Source organism: Crotalus tigris, unplaced genomic scaffold (assembly GCF_016545835.1).
Source record: "Crotalus tigris isolate CLP2741 ecotype Arizona unplaced genomic scaffold, ASM1654583v1 scf7180000023625.2024221, whole genome shotgun sequence".
Taxonomy (NCBI): domain Eukaryota; kingdom Metazoa; phylum Chordata; class Lepidosauria; order Squamata; family Viperidae; genus Crotalus; species Crotalus tigris.
The window spans coordinates 1416729-1434752 of NW_024100087.1; the positions used below are offsets into that span (position 1 = coordinate 1416729).

Here is an 18024-nt window from a genome sequence, read left to right on the forward strand (position 1 = left end):
TATGCATAGTCTACAGAGTCTTTATTATTTAAGGGTAATATCTTTTTAAAAGACATAAACATAAATATTGATTTTAATCTGGAACAAAACACACAAACACAGATTTTGATTTCAAATAATTTTTGATTACAAAGAATATTAATTTTACTGCATATCTGTCACATTTCTATAACTTTCTGGCAGCTCTCTGTGATACAACTTATAGAAAAGACCTGTATACATAGCTGGGAATTCTCTCATAGATATATCGATTTGATCAAACCCTTCCCGATATCCATAGAGAAGTAATCTAGCTATATTACTAGTGATTGGAGTAGTTTCTTTTGTCTTGGAAAGGTCTGTTAGGTCCATCCATTCACATCTTAGGCACTCCTGCTGGCAGAAATTAATACGGAAAGAAGAAGGCTCCAGACGGCAGATTATGTACATATCTGATTTCCCAAAGGCTCCAGGTTGCCCATGTTGCTGTCGCATGCTTAGAATAGACTTGAATTCAGATGTTATACCTGTCTCTTCAAAAACTTCTCGAACTGCTGTATTCCCTAAGAGGAAGAATGAACTTATATACTACCAGTAGTTTTAGTCAGAAATTATAATTTTAGGAGCTTGTAAAATATTGTTTTTTTAAAAATCCTCATGCAAACAACCATAGAGAATTCAGTTGCTGTAGAGCAGGGGTCCCCAACCCCCGGTCTATGGACCAGCACCGGTCTGCAGCATGCCAGCAACCAGGGCGAGCAAACAAGCTCCATCCATGGGAGGCAGGCAGCACACAAAACCTCCGGTGCCCAAAAGGTTGGGAGCCACTGCTGTAGAGAGTAAGGAAGATAACCTTGGCAGAGATATGCAGAAGCCATTGTCTAGACTACTATTATAGCCACTCTCAATAAAAGTAGTTTTAGGCTTCCTGTAGAGTTTCATTAGGTCCACCTAATGAAGCTGACATCGATCTTACATGTCCAATTGTGTTGTAACTCCTTGCCCCTAATTCAGTCAATTAGGGAAGTGTTTGCCTGAGCGACTTCCAAATGTTATCTCACTCTTCTGGATTTAAATGCTTTAGCCTTTTTTCTCTTGGCAACAGCTCTTGCTTATCTCTGTCAAGGTTATCTTCCTTACTTTCTACAATTAATTATATTCTAAAATAATTGTTGAAGCCACTTTAAAAAAGATATATATTTTAAATTTGAAAGCTTCTAGTAGAAAACAGTTGGTCAAAGTTATCTATGCATTTTAAAACTAATGCAACATAATATTGTTTAATTACTTATTAATGTATGTAACAAGCATAACTTAATGATTTTCATTTTTTTATTTTCAGTGCAATGTGAGTGTACTGCTGTTACTAAAAATGAGATATTGTTATCTTTTTGAATATTTTTGGCAATAAATATATTATTTGGCAATCATTTATTTAATTGTCATCAGATTGAATTGAGTGTTACTACTTGTGTCTAAATATTGATAAAAGAGGTATTTTTAATTGACCAGGTTTATTATCTATCCCCTTGCCCTCCCAAGATTTGTTCTAAAAGACTCAGAGACCCTCCACAACAGATTTGGGAGGATGCATTTAGCAGGAGAGCAAGAGAAACTCAACTGTGTGATTTTTGGTTTGAAACCACTACATTTCAACTTAGGATACATTCTTGAGAGGAATAAGCAGTACTAGCCACAATACAACTTCTATACAAACATTCAGGGCCATAGCAAAAAATTTATATCCAGGAATACATTACTTGGGAGCAACTGCCATTAAACTGATACATTTGGGCTTTCTGAAACATTTACCAAAGTGATGATATTATAAACATTTACAAAACCAAAAAAACAGAAAATTAATTATGATTCAGAGTCCTAATATAGTAATCTTTGACTTACAACAGTTTGTTTAGTGACCGTTCAAAGTTACAACGGCACTGAAAAAAGTGATTTATGATCATTTTTCACACTTATGAACATTGCAGCATCCCCATAGTCATGTGATCAAAATTCAGATGCTTAACAATTGACTTATATTTATGATTGCTGCAATGTCCCAGGGTCATGTGATCATCTTTTGCAACCTTCTGACAAGCAGTCAATGAGGAAGCCAGATTCACTTAACAACTGTATTACTAACGTAACTGCAGTGATTCACTTAACAAATATGGCAAGAAAGTTCTTAAATGGGGCAAAACTCACTCGCTTAGCAATAGAAATTTTGGGCTCAAATGTGATTGTAAGACGAGGACTACCTGTACTGCCATCCTCCCCTCCAAATTAGCTGGGGATTTATGATATCAAATGTTTATATAGAGAGCTTTAAAGTCCCTAATGAAAAGTAATGTCCCAAGTACTTTGAGGATACCTTTCAGCAGCTGTTTAATTTAACACCTCAGATTAATTTCCTCAATCTCCCTTCATATATGAAATTAAGGGGATATATACAGACTTAATTATCTTATTAGCAAAGCATGGTTTCCCTTTTCATGGGTGTCATTACTTCCATTTTTGAGGTAGCTAAATTAGCAACCATTCCAATAAGACAGTTGTTATCAGTGCTATTATTTAACCATTTCTAAAAAGGCTGAATAATAAGCCAATCTGCAAATTGCTGTTTAGCCTTTATTTAACAAGACGTGTCTTTACTGTTCAAGTAATAATGGATATCTCCATAATTTAACTGGACAACAGCCACATTGAATATGAGATACTCTATAAAATATATAAGAAAATATTTGTATTAAATAATAATACCAGCTGTTTTGATTCAGTATAGAATAACTCATTTACTCAGTTACAACTAGAAATCCCGAATCTTCATAAGAAAATTTCAACTAAATTTTGAACATGACTACTTTGAAGTGTTTATAAATCCTATTTGAAGAGAGCCTTTGAGGTATCACAAATCACAACTAAGTTCTCAAATCTGCAAGTTTTGGCACCAATTTATAACATGTAATAATTTCAATAGCCAAATGCTTACCAATGTCTTCACCTGGTTCAGACAAGCCTCCTGGAAATTTCCATGTATTTCTTGTCTTAAAAGAAATAAAAAGAACTCATTAGCTAAGTTCTTACTGTTTTTGGTCCTTTTTGTGAGAAGGAACTAGAGTTGACTAGTCCTTATTTACAAACTTGTTTTTTCAGATGTGATAATTAAAAACAAACGTCTATATAATATATTGCAAAAAAACCATCTACTGATTCATCTAATGATTGTCAGTTTTGCTGCTCATTAACTATCCAAATAATAAATATAATAACATTAAAGAAGTACTTATACTTTGTGGCCAGTATTCAGAACAGAGCTTTGCATTTGTAAATTCAAATAGTTATTCAAAATAGTAATCTAATCTTTAGGTACGTATATTCTATTTCAGTGTTTCCTTTTTGAAAGCAAAATCCATTCCATTACTGAGCCTTTCTTCAAAAAGTAACCTAAAACCAATCAGGATGAATCTCAGTTTTTTCAGCTAAGGTACACTTGGCTCCTTTTTCTCTTCAGCCCAACTTTAACAACAGCAACAACAAATAGAAAAGATCACTCTGCTTATATACTTGTTTAAAAAAATAATAATCCTGAAAACAGAAGAGATATGCTATAATTGTGCAGTCTTAATGTTTATTTTAAAAAAAACTGGGGTGAGGGGACAAAGCCAAAAAGCAATTATCACAAAACATTCTGAATAAAATCTATAATTAGCAATATACATTCTACCTGCTTAATCATGATCCTGCGTTTTAGAACATAGGGAAGATTCATTTCAAAGACGATATCTTGACAATGTTTTGTCCCTTTATTTTGATGCTTCCAGATAGAGTATTCTGTTTGTTTAGTTTTGGAGTAATAGTTTCCCAGTTTTATAGAAAATATAGACAGCTAAGGCCAGCCCCTTAGGGGAGTTGACTGTTGTTTTATCCAGTCAAGTGACATGCTCCATCTCTGACATCAGAAGTCTAGCTGGCAAATCAGAAAGTATCTAGCCATCAAACCTCTTTCTACATACACTCAATTGAATGGGGAAAGATCTGTCCTAATTGGTTAAAATATTGTGTAAAAAGAGAGGTATGAAACATCAAGAGGCAGAAAAAAATTATGAGTAGAAGTAATCCTTGATTTACAGCTGGTCTCTAAGCAACTGTTTGAAGTTACAACAGACCTATCTGGGCAGGGCACTTACAACTCAGATTCAAAATTTTCACAGTCATTCCCCCTGTGAAAACAACCATACTTCAGGTGCTTGGCATTTACAGTCATTTGCAGTGTCCCACAGTAATATGACCATGTTTTACAACGGTTTTGGCAAAACTGGCATATAACGAACCATAGGTTTGCTTAACCATGGTAGCGATTGCTGGAAAAAAGATCATTTAAAAAAATGGCTGACCCACTTTACAACTGTCATGACTTTAATTGTAATAGGCAGGCTCCATTACAGTTGCAACTTGAGGACCACCTCTGCAGGAATATTCCCTTTCTAAAATGCAGTGAAATGGTTGCTAATTCCTAGCAGGGTTTTATAAACTGTTCTGAGCAAACCTAGGGTTTTTCAAAAATTGAATGGAGTTCCACGTAAGCTGATGGGGGAAAATAAGGGCAAAAAAGTAATAATAATAAACTTCAATGAAACACAACCAGTTCTCTGTCACTACAGTTTGTCTCTTAATTTGGAATTCTGAGATTTTTTTTTTAACAAGTTCTACAGCCTGAAAAAAATTTAAACCTCCCTATATATAGAGGTCTCTACATATAGGACATATAGAGATCTCTTAGAATGGTGTTAACCAGGAAAAAATTCTGATACAACTTGGACATTTTTTCAATTGCAAAAGGAGAAAAATCACTAAGCTATTTTATTTTTTTAAGGCCATCTGATTCTACAAGGATCCTGGGCAACTTACAAAAAAATCAAATATATAACTGAAACCCAGTTTAAAATATAACAAAACTTAACTGCCCAGAGATGAAAACAACCATAATATTAACCAAACACAACAGTGGTTCCATCAGGACCCCAAATGCAGCCTGGGAGCAGAGCCAGATCTTAAGGGCCTTCCGGAACACTTGGAGAGTGGGAGCCACATGTACCTCCGGGGTGATGCTATTCTAGGACAGGAAGAACGAATTTCTTAAGCTTCCAACTCATTGTGCAGGTGGATGTCCTTCTCTAACCTCTGTTCAACTTGTTCTTCTAAAAACAGTAGCTATTCATGTATATTTGTCATTGTTGATAACAGTAAGCCAACCTCCCTGTCAGATATATTGCACTATACAGTATCTCAGAATTCCCAGGTGGGATAGCTTCTATTCACCAAAGTTAATTTAATCTAAGTGGAAAACTCCACTTAAGGAAGATTGTTCTTGGCAAATCAATTAGGTCAATATTGCAGTCATCTCTATCATGTAATAAACAAGTATGTGTTTGTGGAAAAGGGCACATTCTGTCTTGTGGAAAACAATGATGACTTCCTAAAGGAGATAGCCTGTTCTATCAAGAAGAATAACGAAAACTATACTCTAGTGACAGCACTGGGTAAATACCAGTTCACAAAATATTAATGAGTTCTTGACTACTGCCTTTTTAAAACCATCTGACAAAATAAATATTTTGTTTCATAAGATTCTAAGACTTTATTTTCAGCCACTGGAAACTGTTCTGTATTTTGATTGGCTTTAACCCTGATGACATCATATAAGCAGTTCTTGGAATAAATTGACAAAGTACAGGTCACTATTATGCAAATACAAGCTGACGAGAGAGAGAGAGAGAGAGAGAGAGAGAGAGAGAGAGAGAGAGAGAGAGAGAGAGAGAGAGAGAGAGAGAGAGAGAGAGAGAGATGCAATCACAAATACATTTCTAAAATTAAAAGAAATTTTATCAAATTTCAAGTGATTTTTTAAAGGCAACAAACTTAATCCTTAGAAAGTATGATATGACTTTCAATAAACTTTTTTTATTTAAAAATGTGCTTTATAGCATTTTAAGGAATAGTCATTAATTTTATTTCTATTCAGTTATTTCTCTAAGCGTAAAATGAGAAGTTCAAAAAAATTCTAGATTGTGGAAAATACTTAGTAAATGAATACTGCATGATTATCTACAGCAGGGGTGTCATCCAGAAGCCGCGCCCACCCCATTGTTGGCAATGGCAAAACCGTCCCGATTCGTTGCGCCACGTCACATGATGTCGTGAGTTTGACATGTCTGCTCTACAGGGTCTTCTTCAGTTTGGTTCTTAGGCTATAGAACAGAGTTGTCAAACTCAATTTCATTGAGGGCCGCATCAGCATTGCGGTTGCCCTCAGGGGACTGGGTGGGTGTGGCCAGGGTGGGTGTGGCCTACTGGGTGGGCATGGATGGAGTGGGTGTGACCTACTGGGTGGGGGTGGCCAGCTTGTTCGTGTCAAGGGTGCCTGTGGGGGCCTGGGCAGGAGTGGGACAGATCTGAGGGTCTCTGGCAGAAGGGGGTTGGACCAGGGCAAGTGCCAAGGCATGGTCCACTGGAGGAGCCTCACTGTTCCTCTCAGGCCATGCGGGGGGGGGGCTTATGGAGCTAAGACTGAATGCGTTTCAGCATAGAGGGCCACCACAAAATTATACATTGGCTCCTAGCTGGCCTAGGCCAGGGCCAAGGAAGAGGGGGCCGTTCCCTCACTGTTTCCAGGATGGCTTCGCGGGCCACATGAAACCACTTTGCAGGCCACATCCGGCCCCTGGGCCTTGTGTTTGACATGTCTGCTATAGAATATGCTCATATAGCTTTTGACCAGCTGTTAACCAACTTATTAAAATATAAACTTATAAAAATGTATTTTTAAACTTGTGTAGCCTGTGTTTGACTTTTAATACAAACCAAAGGGTGGCTGTAAATCTGGCAAGTTATAAAATTATGAAGCATAACCACAATAAAAATATGAGAATGAGTTAACCCAGTTGCCATTATGCTTCACTGAAAGTAGCAGAAAGCATAATTGATTGAAAGATTACCACCAACAAATTATTCCAATTTTCCAATCAATTGGACTTGTCTTATCCATTCCTATTACTGTTCAATCAATGTAGTCCAGACATATCAAACTCAAGGCCCGCGGACCAGATCTGGACTATGATGTGTTTAGATCTGGCCTGTAAGCAGACTAGTAGGAGGAGGTGATTGAGTAGTTACCTCATTTTTTTGCGTGTCTTGTTGGTGGTAGCAGCGCTAGCAGAGGACTGGCAGCGGGAGCCTCTCCAATGTGTGAAGCTGTGTGCAGCAGTAACCGCAGGGGCAGGTAGGCCTGGCTAAAGTGCCCTCTGCTTGAGAGCAAGTGGCTGGCGAGGGAAGGAAAGGGAGAAGACGGAAGGCGCTCGGATCATGTGTTTCTTTAGTCCTCATCTCTCCCTGCCTTGCCATCTTTCTCTCCTTCTCTTCCTACGTCTGTGCTGCATTTTCCTATAAATAGCCACTCCCCTTGCAAACTTTTCCCCAAAGATGCGAGGAAACATGAGATGGGAGGCTTTAATATGATATGTAGTCTTACACACAACTGGCCCTTTGAGGACAACTATAATGCTGATGCAGCCCTCAGTGAAATTGATGTAGCCCCTGTAAACTATTACAAAGCACCAATGGATCAGAACTATCTGATGCTAAGAATTCATCTTTCCCGTCTAGGTTACTGCATTATCTGTTTAAAAGCTTTCTTTTTCTGAAGCTACATCAGTGGAATTATTTGCATTTGAACTATTCGACTGGATTACATGAGTCCCTGAGTTCTAGTTTACAGAACTGGATAATTACAAAATTCCTGAAATAAAATTATTGTTGATAGCAGGACATACTTTTCAAAAGTCTTTTCAGCATCTCTTATAGGTCAAGGTTAAATCATTTTGACTATTTTCAAGGTCAAATCATTTTGCTCCAATTTTACACCAATCAGAAATACTTGACTTCGACTCCCTAATTCCCATCAAAGGCTACTAGTCATACTAGCTAAACTTATGTCATCTATCAGTCATGTGAAAAAGAAAGTACCATTTTGGCTTTCTTTTTGTAAAATAAATGATGGCATGGTGTAATATGTCATGTATTGTTGTTCATCTGAGATTGTATTTATCTACCTTTGAGAACTGCCAAGGACCAGATGATTGTTATATATGTCCTGATACATAAAACCATAAAATTCAAAGAGAATGTACTTTCTTTTTCACATGATTGTATATAGCCCTATTACAACTGGAAAATGTCAGTTTGGTGAGGCTGTATTTTGTTTCCAAAAGAATGTTGTTTTTTTAAAAAAAAATCTGAGTGTTGATTTTTGTAATTTTTCTGTTGACTTTTATTATTTTTAATTCTTGTTCCCTTCATATGTGCAGTGAGATCAATAGATAGCTATCCCATCTTCTGTAATAGTATTGTCCCTACTGCATAATGGATCTTGGAAGGGCATACTTTTTTTCTAACAGTGGCTTGGTTTTCTCAGCAAAAGTGCACTCTGCATAGATACGTAAGTATTTTGGGGAGGACAATTGGTGGTTAGGTTATTTGTAATGTTGTGGATATAGTCTCCAGCATTGCTATGTAGGGTTTTCTTCCTATGATTATTCTATTATATCTAATATTGGTTTATCATAAGTTACCACTACGATATACTGGGTTTAACCTTGTAATAGTTATTCCCCATAACAGCCAATTTCATTTTATGTCCTTAAATAATAGGTAAATCACTATGGGTTACTACTTACACACTGGTGTCTAATTTTGCCTGCCTTTTTGCCTCTGCTATAACTTTTAATGAATTCTCTTCAAGTAAATTAAAATAGACATCCAATAGCTTATTTCTAAAATCTTAAATGATGTCTGCTGTTTCCAAATTCCTGAAAGTAGCAAAAAGATTCTATTGTTCTTACTATTATAAGAATTTTCATTTTTGTTCCCAGTGGAAATTATTTAAAAAACCATGCAATATTATCCTGAATCTAAGAACCAAAAGTAATGGTTCTACTTCTTTTAGTGATTTATTTATTAATTAAATGTTTACTCAGAAATGTTTCATTATGTTCAGTAATGTATCATGTTTCTATTTTACGCTTTACAGGATGTATTAACAAATGGTTAAATATCAATTGCAGCCCCAAAAGCAAATAATACCCCCACATAAACTGAGAAACAAAACCAAATAAGCAAACAAGTCTTAATTAACTCAAACACAACACAAGTACGGAGAATGCATTGGCCAAAAAAAAAAAAAAAAAGATGCCAATATTAAGTTTCAGTTAAAAAAAAAAAACCTTCTCAGTGAAATTTAACATTCAGAAACTTTCAAAATTTAGCTTTGCTTTCTAAAAATAGAATTGGCGAGGAAATCAGCTCATTGCTATTCCAATTGATTTTGGATTTAAACTGACAGAAAAGAATGAGTATTCATCTTATCTGTCATTTTAACTGCAGATGGAAATGGAATGAAGTTTATTTAACCATTATTAACTTATGCTGAGAAAAAATTAATAGGGTTGCTTAACAATATAATATGTATTCATATTAGAAGAATGGAATTAAGACATAGGAACTTAAAGTTGGTTCAAGACTTTGCATAATCCTATCTTGGCATAAACACATAATTTGAGAAAGTGTGCAGCAATCCATGTAAAGGATTATATTACATCTTGAGCTAAAATGAAAAGCACATTGCTGGATCTCAAGTATTTTTTTTTCTTCACATAAAATTCTTTGTCTAAAGCAGTAAAAGCCTTTTGCTCAAGGAAAAGGCCTCTTAATCCAAATCAAATTAAATACATTATAAATAATGTGAAGTACTTACTTTATTTTTGTCTTGAACAACTAATACTTTACCAGTGTGGGTATCTAATACAGCACCTGTTGGGGGACATAATATTTTCTGTTTTATCAGAGAAATAGTATGCCATGATTCACTTCAAAACTAGTATGGAACTTCCTCTCTATCAAAACCACTGGAATAAAGTTTTAGTTCTTAATTACAAATTCCTGGCAGACTATAAATTATTTTCACTCATAAACATCTCTGTCATTGATTTTTCACCTTACTTCAATTTTAAAAGCATTTCTAACTAAATGGTTGATTCTGTATGTACCTTAGCAAGTAACATATAAGGTTACTTGTAGATTACACAAAAAATTAATACAAGGCACAACTATTTCCAAACAAAGGAAAACCTGAAGAATGAGGCTAAAAATAACCCTTCTCTTTAAGAGAGTAATCACACTTCTGTATGTGGGAGAGAATATTTTGTAAATGCAGCAGCAATCCGGAACAAAATTTCTGAAAGGACATTCCTTTGGAAAGTACTCACCAATTTTCTATATTCTACAATGAGTATGATTTCATCCTTCTGATATATATGACTGTTATGTGCTAGCTGGTGTGGAATTCTGTTTATTAGTCAAACTGGAAGTTTGGGTTAACTTTGAACTTGTCTGTTGTTATGCTAAGACTATATTTAGTCTCTTTATAAGAACATACATCTCAGCTGCTAAAACCTATCAAGCCCACTGAAACAACCTTCCGGCTTATCCATATTGGGACCAGTAATGCCACCAAGAAGAGTACAATTATATTATCTCACATTTTGAAGCTCTAGGAAGGAGTTTCAAGGATTTGAAGCATAGCAGGTGCTCTTATCAATCTTTCCTGTCCATACATATTACAGGTAAGCAGTTAAATGTGGGAATTAATGAAGCTCGCTCACAGTCTGGGTCAACTTCCATTCGTCGTTTTTAAGAAATACAGGAGAACGAATAAGGTACCAAATGGCTGGAAAAGACAACGTTTTCCTATGTCCAAACATAGACAAAAGGGGGAACTGGAGAACTACAGCTGTCTGTTCAACATTAACATGCAGAGATCATTGAAAACAATGTAGCAACTTACAGATGTCATTAAGGATTTGTTAAGAACAAAACTTACTGGCCTATTCATATTTCATTTTTCAATTAGATAAATACCTAGTTTGTGGCAATGTGATGGACATATTGTAATCTTGATTTAGTGTCGTATCTGGCATACTACTCTATTAAATTTTAATTAGCAGATAATAGATTATAGGGCAAATCAGCACTATTCCTCATTACCAGTCTGAACTCATGAGCAAGTTCTCAGTTGTGAAATAAGTAAAATAGGGCTGTTTGTGTTACATTTGCAAGAAAATAATTCATACCACATAATGACTGTATAATGTATAAATACACTGAAATGACTTTCCCAAGTTGATTTGACGGACACCTTTCCCCAGCCTACATTTTGCTTCTTTTATGTTTTGGCCATCCTGGATATAAACACCTGCAGGGTTTTGTCTAAATCATATATAATAGACATGTCAAACTCGCGACGTCATGTGACATTGCACAACGTATCAGGACGGTTTTGCCATTGCCGGCAATGGGGTAGACACGGCTTCTGGATGACGTGTCCGGCCTGCGGGCCAGCAGTTTGACACCCCTGATATATAATGTCCCATACATGTTAGTAGGAAAGTCATGCTGTGAATTCTGCCCCTTTGAGATATAAAAAAGTAGTAATCTAGAAACAAGCTTTACTGGTCCTAGCCTTCTTGATCTGGAATAGTTTCCCCTTAAATTAAGATGGCCCCTTTCCTAGAGAGGGCTGCCTGTAAAGCACTGTGAAGTGGTATATAAGTCTAAGTGCTATTGCTATTGCAAAAAAACATTCATGATACTGCTGTTCTAAAAAGCCTGCAGGGCAAAGGAACCACACGAGTGAAAGCCACATTAAAATTGGGGTAGGTTATCTTGGAAGATGTTTTATGTTTGCAAGTATGTTTTAATTTGTACGTTTCATTTAGGATGGGAATGATTTTTACATGTTTTCAAAAGGTTTTAAGCAATTCTATAAACTACTGGGAACCTTTGGAAGTTTGCCGTGTAGAAATGACATTAATCATTCATAAATAAATAAACTGAATGATGAAGTCTCTTCTATTTTTTAATAACAAATTCACCAGGTCATCCAAACTTTCCAATTTAAACAGTTTTAAACAAGCCACAATGTCAACAGGAAATTATGAAAAAGAGGAGTAGGCAACAAATTTGGACTTCAAATCCCATTATATCTAACTAGCAGACATGTAGAGGGCACATAACGCTCACTTTTGGACTAAAGATTTTATCATAACCAGACCATATTAGCACAGTAGAACCTGATATAGAATTCCCCAGTTTCCACATAATGTTGGTATAGTTAAGTTTTTGTTTCAATCCCTCTCATTTTGTTTGGCAGAACTTAAAAGGGCTGATTCATGCTTAAATAAATAACATTGTATTGATAATTCATGTTGAACTGTATCTTTCATGCTTTAGGAAAACATGCTCAAACATGCCCTTAGAAATAAATCAGAAACATCTTTTGTTTTTGCTGCCCTCTACTGACTTAGCTATATTAAAATCCAAATTGATGTTTTTGAGCTTGGGAATTCAACTGTAGCAACTTAGATTTTCACATACCTTGCTGAAACTGAACTATGGAAGAAGCAGAGAAATTTCCATAATGGGTGAGAGAGGAAGAATAAAAGATAGATAAAAATAAAAGGTAGAATAAAAGAGCCAGTATGGTGTAGAGGTTAAAATGCTGGTCTAGAAATCTGGAGACTGTGAGTTCTAGTCTTGCTTTGGGCATGGAAGCTGGTAGAATTATTGTTGTGGGGCAAATAGGAGGAAAGAATATTATATTAATTAAATTCCTTGTGTATCTAATCACACTTGGCCAAATATTCTATTCTATTCTATTCTATTCTATTCTATTCTATTCTATTCTATTCTATTCCATTCCATTCCATTCCATTCCATATAAAACATAATAAAGGTGAGATACAAAATATAATAAATAAAAATAAAATTATACAAATTCACAGGTCTCCTTATATCCAAATAAAGTAAAGAGATGGGGGAACAGCAAGCTTGTATTAAGATATTCTTATTTTACCTGCTCACCAAAAAATGCTAGGGGTAATAAGATGTGGCTATCTGGCATTCTGTACTATTAACCTTTCGTAAAAGCTTATTTTTGGTTCTATATTTGTGTGTGTGTGTGCGTGCGTGTGTGTGCTTACCTGCAACACCTACTTGATGAGTAGCATAAACTGGTAGTCTGCTATGCCCTTCTGCTAACCAGACAGCCAGTGTAGCTGAGTCTGATTCTGCATGGTGAAAAGTAAAGCCTTGCTCTGCGGCAGCAACTATAAATCTGCTTTGCAGTATAGGGACATGTAGCCATACTGCTACGTGGCCTTCTGCTCGCCATTGCTTGATAGCACCTAAAGAAGGAAAATATCGCAAAAGGTATTGATAATGTCTGTGCTAAACATTTTAATCAGTGGTTGACTGTCTGCCTTTCATTTCTCTTATATTGTTTAACAATTGGGGGGGGGGAAATTAGTCCAAATTTCCTCAGACTGAGATGTAATGAGGTGCAACTCGTAAGACAGAATTTGAAAACTCTCAGGATTTCAGTTCTACTCCAGATATTTTTTTTTTTTTGCTTTTTACGACCCTTTAATCTCTTTGTTTTGGGATGGAGTTGGGCTGACTGAGTGGAGCTCAGCGTTTACTGATTAGATGCCCCTCCTGATGCCTACACGGAGTTCACAGCAGATATTTTCTCTTTGTGCCCTGGTACAGAATCATCTGCTGCTGCCTAGGATCGAACTCTCAACCTTCTGAGTGGGAAGCGAGCATCTTCACCTCAAGGCTACCAGCCGCTCATTTGAGTTCTAATCTAAATACCAGATAGAAAACAGCTAATTATGCAGATACAGTTTGATCTGAAATCTGTTTTTAAATGATTTAAATGACATTTCATGTATTTTATTATAAAATGTCTTAAATTTTAGTTATATTATCAGTGGAAATTTATGGAAAGAGGGTGCATCTACCTTAAAGACACCGATATGACAGAGGCATCCAGGGCTCTTTGGAGATCATATCCCAGGATATTGTTGCAGCCAGAAAAGCTCAGCAGGTGTGAAATTAGGTGTTTGAAAGTGGGATGGAAGCAGCTTTCACAAGAAACATAAACACATGAGTAAAAAGCTGAGGATCTTGCAGTCTGGGCAACTCCAGAATAGGCTTGTGAACACAATAGCACGTGCTGGAAGCAACCAGCCCAAAGAGCTCCAGCATTCTCGAGCTTGGTGCAACCAGTCTAGGTAAAAAGAAGTAGGGCTAAAGCCATATTATTTAAATTTGATGTTATATGCAACAGGATTTCAACTGCTTTGCAAAGTTGATTTGGTAGCTGCTTCTCTCATAGCCATCAAACACCTAATTGGCGGCAACTGGCCCCCATGTTGTTAGCTTCATCATGTTAAACTTGGCCCTTTTATGACTTGTGGACTTCAACTCCCAGAATTCCTCAGCCAGCATGGCTAGCAGAGGAATTCTAGGAGTTGAAGTCCACAAGTCATAAAAGGGCTGAGTTTGAGGACCCCTGTGTTAATGCATCCCTTTATTGCCTGCCTTTAGGGTACACTGCTTCCTTCCTCCAGGTCTTGTTATGTAACTGTAGTATTGTGCAGTATTTTAGATTCAAAAGCAATATAGGGATGATCCTGTAGCACCTGACTGAGGTGTTGAACCAGCTATTTCCATACTGGGATTGCATAAGTGTCCTCTGCAGCTGCATTTTGATGCTGGGAAAAAATGTTTTGGTTTAAGGCAGACATGTCAAACTTGTGACGTCACGTGATGTTGCGCAACTTATCGGGACAGTTTTGCCATTGCTGTCAATGGGGTGTGAGCGGCTTCCATGTGACATGTCTGGCCAATGGACCAGCAGTTTGACACCCCTGGTTTAAGGTGTTGCAGATAGCTGCTACATAAACACTCTTTGCACTTCAAAGTATCTTTTAGTTTTCAGCCTGAAGTGCTACTTAGCCCTAATGTTATTTCAGTGCAATTTTATTTTTCATTTCTTTCATGTACTGTATAAAATAGTGCAACCTAGAAAATTAATTTTTGAGGTTAGCAAACATTGGAAACATACTTTACATCTTTTTTATGAACACATTTTAAAAATGTGAGAACAGCACTAGTTAAAAAAAATTAACAGAATAGCAATTCTTTAAGAATTCTTCACTCATATTCAGTCTCATTTTTAATTATATTAACAAAGTAGAGTAATTAATAATAATTTCCCATATCCCTGTAACATGGGGAACCCTAGTGTGCAGGGTGGGGTGGGGTGGGTGGGGTGCAAATTTGCTAAATGAAATAAATGCATATTTTAATAAAAATATTGAATATGGATGTTTAACATTGGAGATTTCTCAACATTATTAATACTGTTAGGGGGTACTTTGAAACTAGGTCCTTAAAAATTGCTATTCTGCAATTTTCGTTTGAAAAAAAAGGTTAGTTCAACAAAACTATTCCAAGTATTAAAAAAATGCTCTTCATAACTGGAGGAATGATTTGTGACTTCATTCTTCTAATACTGTTGGAACTGCTCTCAGCCTGCAATGCTATACCATTTATCTAGGGCTAAAATCCACTAAAATTAAAGTAACTTACTGGATAAAAGTGCTTATGGATGAGAAAGAACCTTTATGAATTTTTATTCATAACTATTAATAACTACCTGATTATTTTGGTATTCAGAGCAACCGCAATTTTGGTTTAATTGCATATTAAAACCTCAGTTCCCTGTATTACAGCTTTTCACTACGGTAGCCTGATGTGCCTAGTATGTAATACAACAATTCTATTCTGTTACTAACAATTACATCACTCCTTCAGTTCCTTTCTAATTGGCAAACATCACACTTCTCCCTCTATGTTCAGTCTCAGTTGTGGACATGTGGGTGTAGATAAAGTAATTGAGTGATAAGGAAAAAAAACACCTTTTACTTATAACGACCACGCATCACTTGGCAGACGAAATAGAAATATTAAACCTAATCGGTTCAATGGAGTATATCTGCTAGTTTGGGTTGAGAAGTAGTGCTCCCTTTATCAGGGAAAGAGCGGCACTTGGCCACAAGCTCATTCACACGTTTTGTTCCCAAAATTGTTTTCGAGGCAGTTTTATCAGGGAAATTTGGGGAAGGGGAAGGGAGAGGCATTCTGCACGTATTCAAATACGCTGGTTCTTTTTTTTGGGGGGGGGGATGTTTTTTAAATCTATCCCACCGTGGAAGCTGTGAGCCCTTAGAAACGATGTGAGCGGAGAGACCGCACGGGGCCACTCGCCTTTGGTCCGACTGTGATCTCTGTTTCCCCACAAGCCTCCAGCAAAAGGCACTTGCCCTGTAGCCAGCGCCCGAAGGCGGCTTGGTCCAGGCTGTCAGGAGAGCGCAGCTGAGCCAGGTTTAAGCTCACTCCGCCGAATTTATCCCGTCGCGGCTTCAACCCTGTTTCGGCCACGCAGAGACGTCGGTGACCGCTCACGCCGCTCCGCAGTTCGGGCTCTTGCAGGAGCCGCCAGCACGAAGAGAGAAAACGCCGGCTGCGCGCGGACCAAAGAGCCCAGTCAGCCATGGCGGCTGTGTTGCCGCTGCAAAGGAACGCGAAGAGAAAGGAGGTAGAGTTACTCACAAGCCGGACTTCCGTGCAGCTGTTACAGTTGGAAAACTTGGCTCAGTCAAGGCTTTTCTTACAGTTCTAAATTTCTTTCCACTCTCTACAGTGGAAAAGACTGTAATATACTCTGTACATAAGATGGACGGTCATATAAACTTACTAGATGCATTTCATAATAAAATAAATTATATTAGAGTCCGGTGTTGACATCCTGATTTCTGAAATCTGTATTAGATTTAGGTTCCATAATTTTTCAGTCTTTAGGAATTCTGGGAATTGAAGTCCAACACTTGTAGACAGTGCCAGACTAATAATGCTATTGGTTGTGGCACTAGATTGGGTCTTACAGTATATTTTTCTCTTCCTTCATTCTATTTACTATTACATTTATTTATATATTATTTATGATGGGAACATGACAGAAGTAAACCAATATACACAGTCCATAGCAGTGGCCTCATAACTGGATGTCTAATTTAGCTATCCAAGCAATTACCTCTGGCATTGCTTCATGTGTATCTAAGGAATCAGAGAAGACACACTGGGCAATCTTGCACAGTACGTTTAATAGTTTGCATATCAGCACCACACTTGCCACAAGGGGAATCTTTCCATCCCCACTGATGTAGGCACTTCTTCCAGTATCACACCTAATTCTGTTCAATTTCTAACCAGACAGTGAGACAGATCAAAACTAGGTGACTTGGTAGACGGATCCTAAGAGTGAGGCCACAATAAAGTATTTTAGAGCAAACATCCTCAGGGTTAAACTGGGTAGATGTTAAGTGAATAGCTGCTTTCTAAGATGGCCTATGGGATTTGAATCTTGTGATGGGCTGAGCATTGTCCTGGTGAATAGGAAGCCTTGTTCAGCATCTGGATCTTAGCCGAATGACAGCTTGTTATGTTCTAATGTGGGGATTGCTATATGTGGCTCAAAGTTAAACTGTGGACTCTTTGCTGCTCTTTGAGCTGGTTGTTTCTTTGCAGATGTTTCATTAGCTGACAGGGTAATATCATCAGTATGATTAGATAATGAAATGTCTGCAAACAAACAATTTAGCTCAGAGAGTACCTCCACACACGATGACAATTTTGCACTAGATGCCTGTTTTATAAAATTCTAATAAGCAGAAATTTCTGCTTATTTAACGGATCATACACAAGAAAGATATATTATTGTATGGAGAAGATGGATAGATTATATTCAGAAGTATGGGACTATAAAGTTTCATTTATTTTATGAGTAAATTTTATAGTAAATGTTGTATAAGAGATTTGTTTATGATGATGTAATTTAAGGGGAGTTAAGGGCTAAGTATGATTTTTTTTCTTTCTTTTTTATTGTATATTGTTAATTTTGTTATTAATAACCCTGTACTCTGCTCTGGGAAGTGAGGGGGGGTTGAGGGTGGGTAGGTGGGTGAGTGGGTGGGTAAATAGGTAGAATAGGATAATATAGATATGGTAATTTATGAGAGAGGTGCT

General features: G+C 36.9%; 1 protein-coding gene across 4 annotated transcripts; it reads right to left on the reverse strand.

Moving 5' to 3' along the window:
* Positions 1 to 103: 103 nt before the first annotated feature.
* On the reverse strand, positions 104 to 16532 carry NUDT6 (nudix hydrolase 6). 4 transcript variants are annotated; one of them, XM_039320168.1, is made up of 5 exons: positions 16263 to 16532; positions 13071 to 13274; positions 9788 to 9843; positions 2969 to 3023; positions 104 to 542 (listed from the first exon to the last, which is right to left on the reverse strand). In XM_039320168.1, the coding sequence occupies exons 1-5, from the start codon at positions 16492 to 16494 to the stop codon at positions 145 to 147; spliced, it is 945 nt and encodes a 314-aa protein (XP_039176102.1). In that variant the 5' UTR covers positions 16495 to 16532; the 3' UTR covers positions 104 to 144. The 4 variants fall into 4 exon arrangements, with proteins under 4 accessions (XP_039176102.1, XP_039176103.1, XP_039176104.1 ...); XM_039320169.1 differs by lacking the exon at positions 13071 to 13274; XM_039320170.1 differs by lacking the exons at positions 9788 to 9843; positions 13071 to 13274 and having other exon boundaries at positions 16207 to 16532.
* Between the last annotated feature and the right edge of the window lie 1492 nt (positions 16533 to 18024).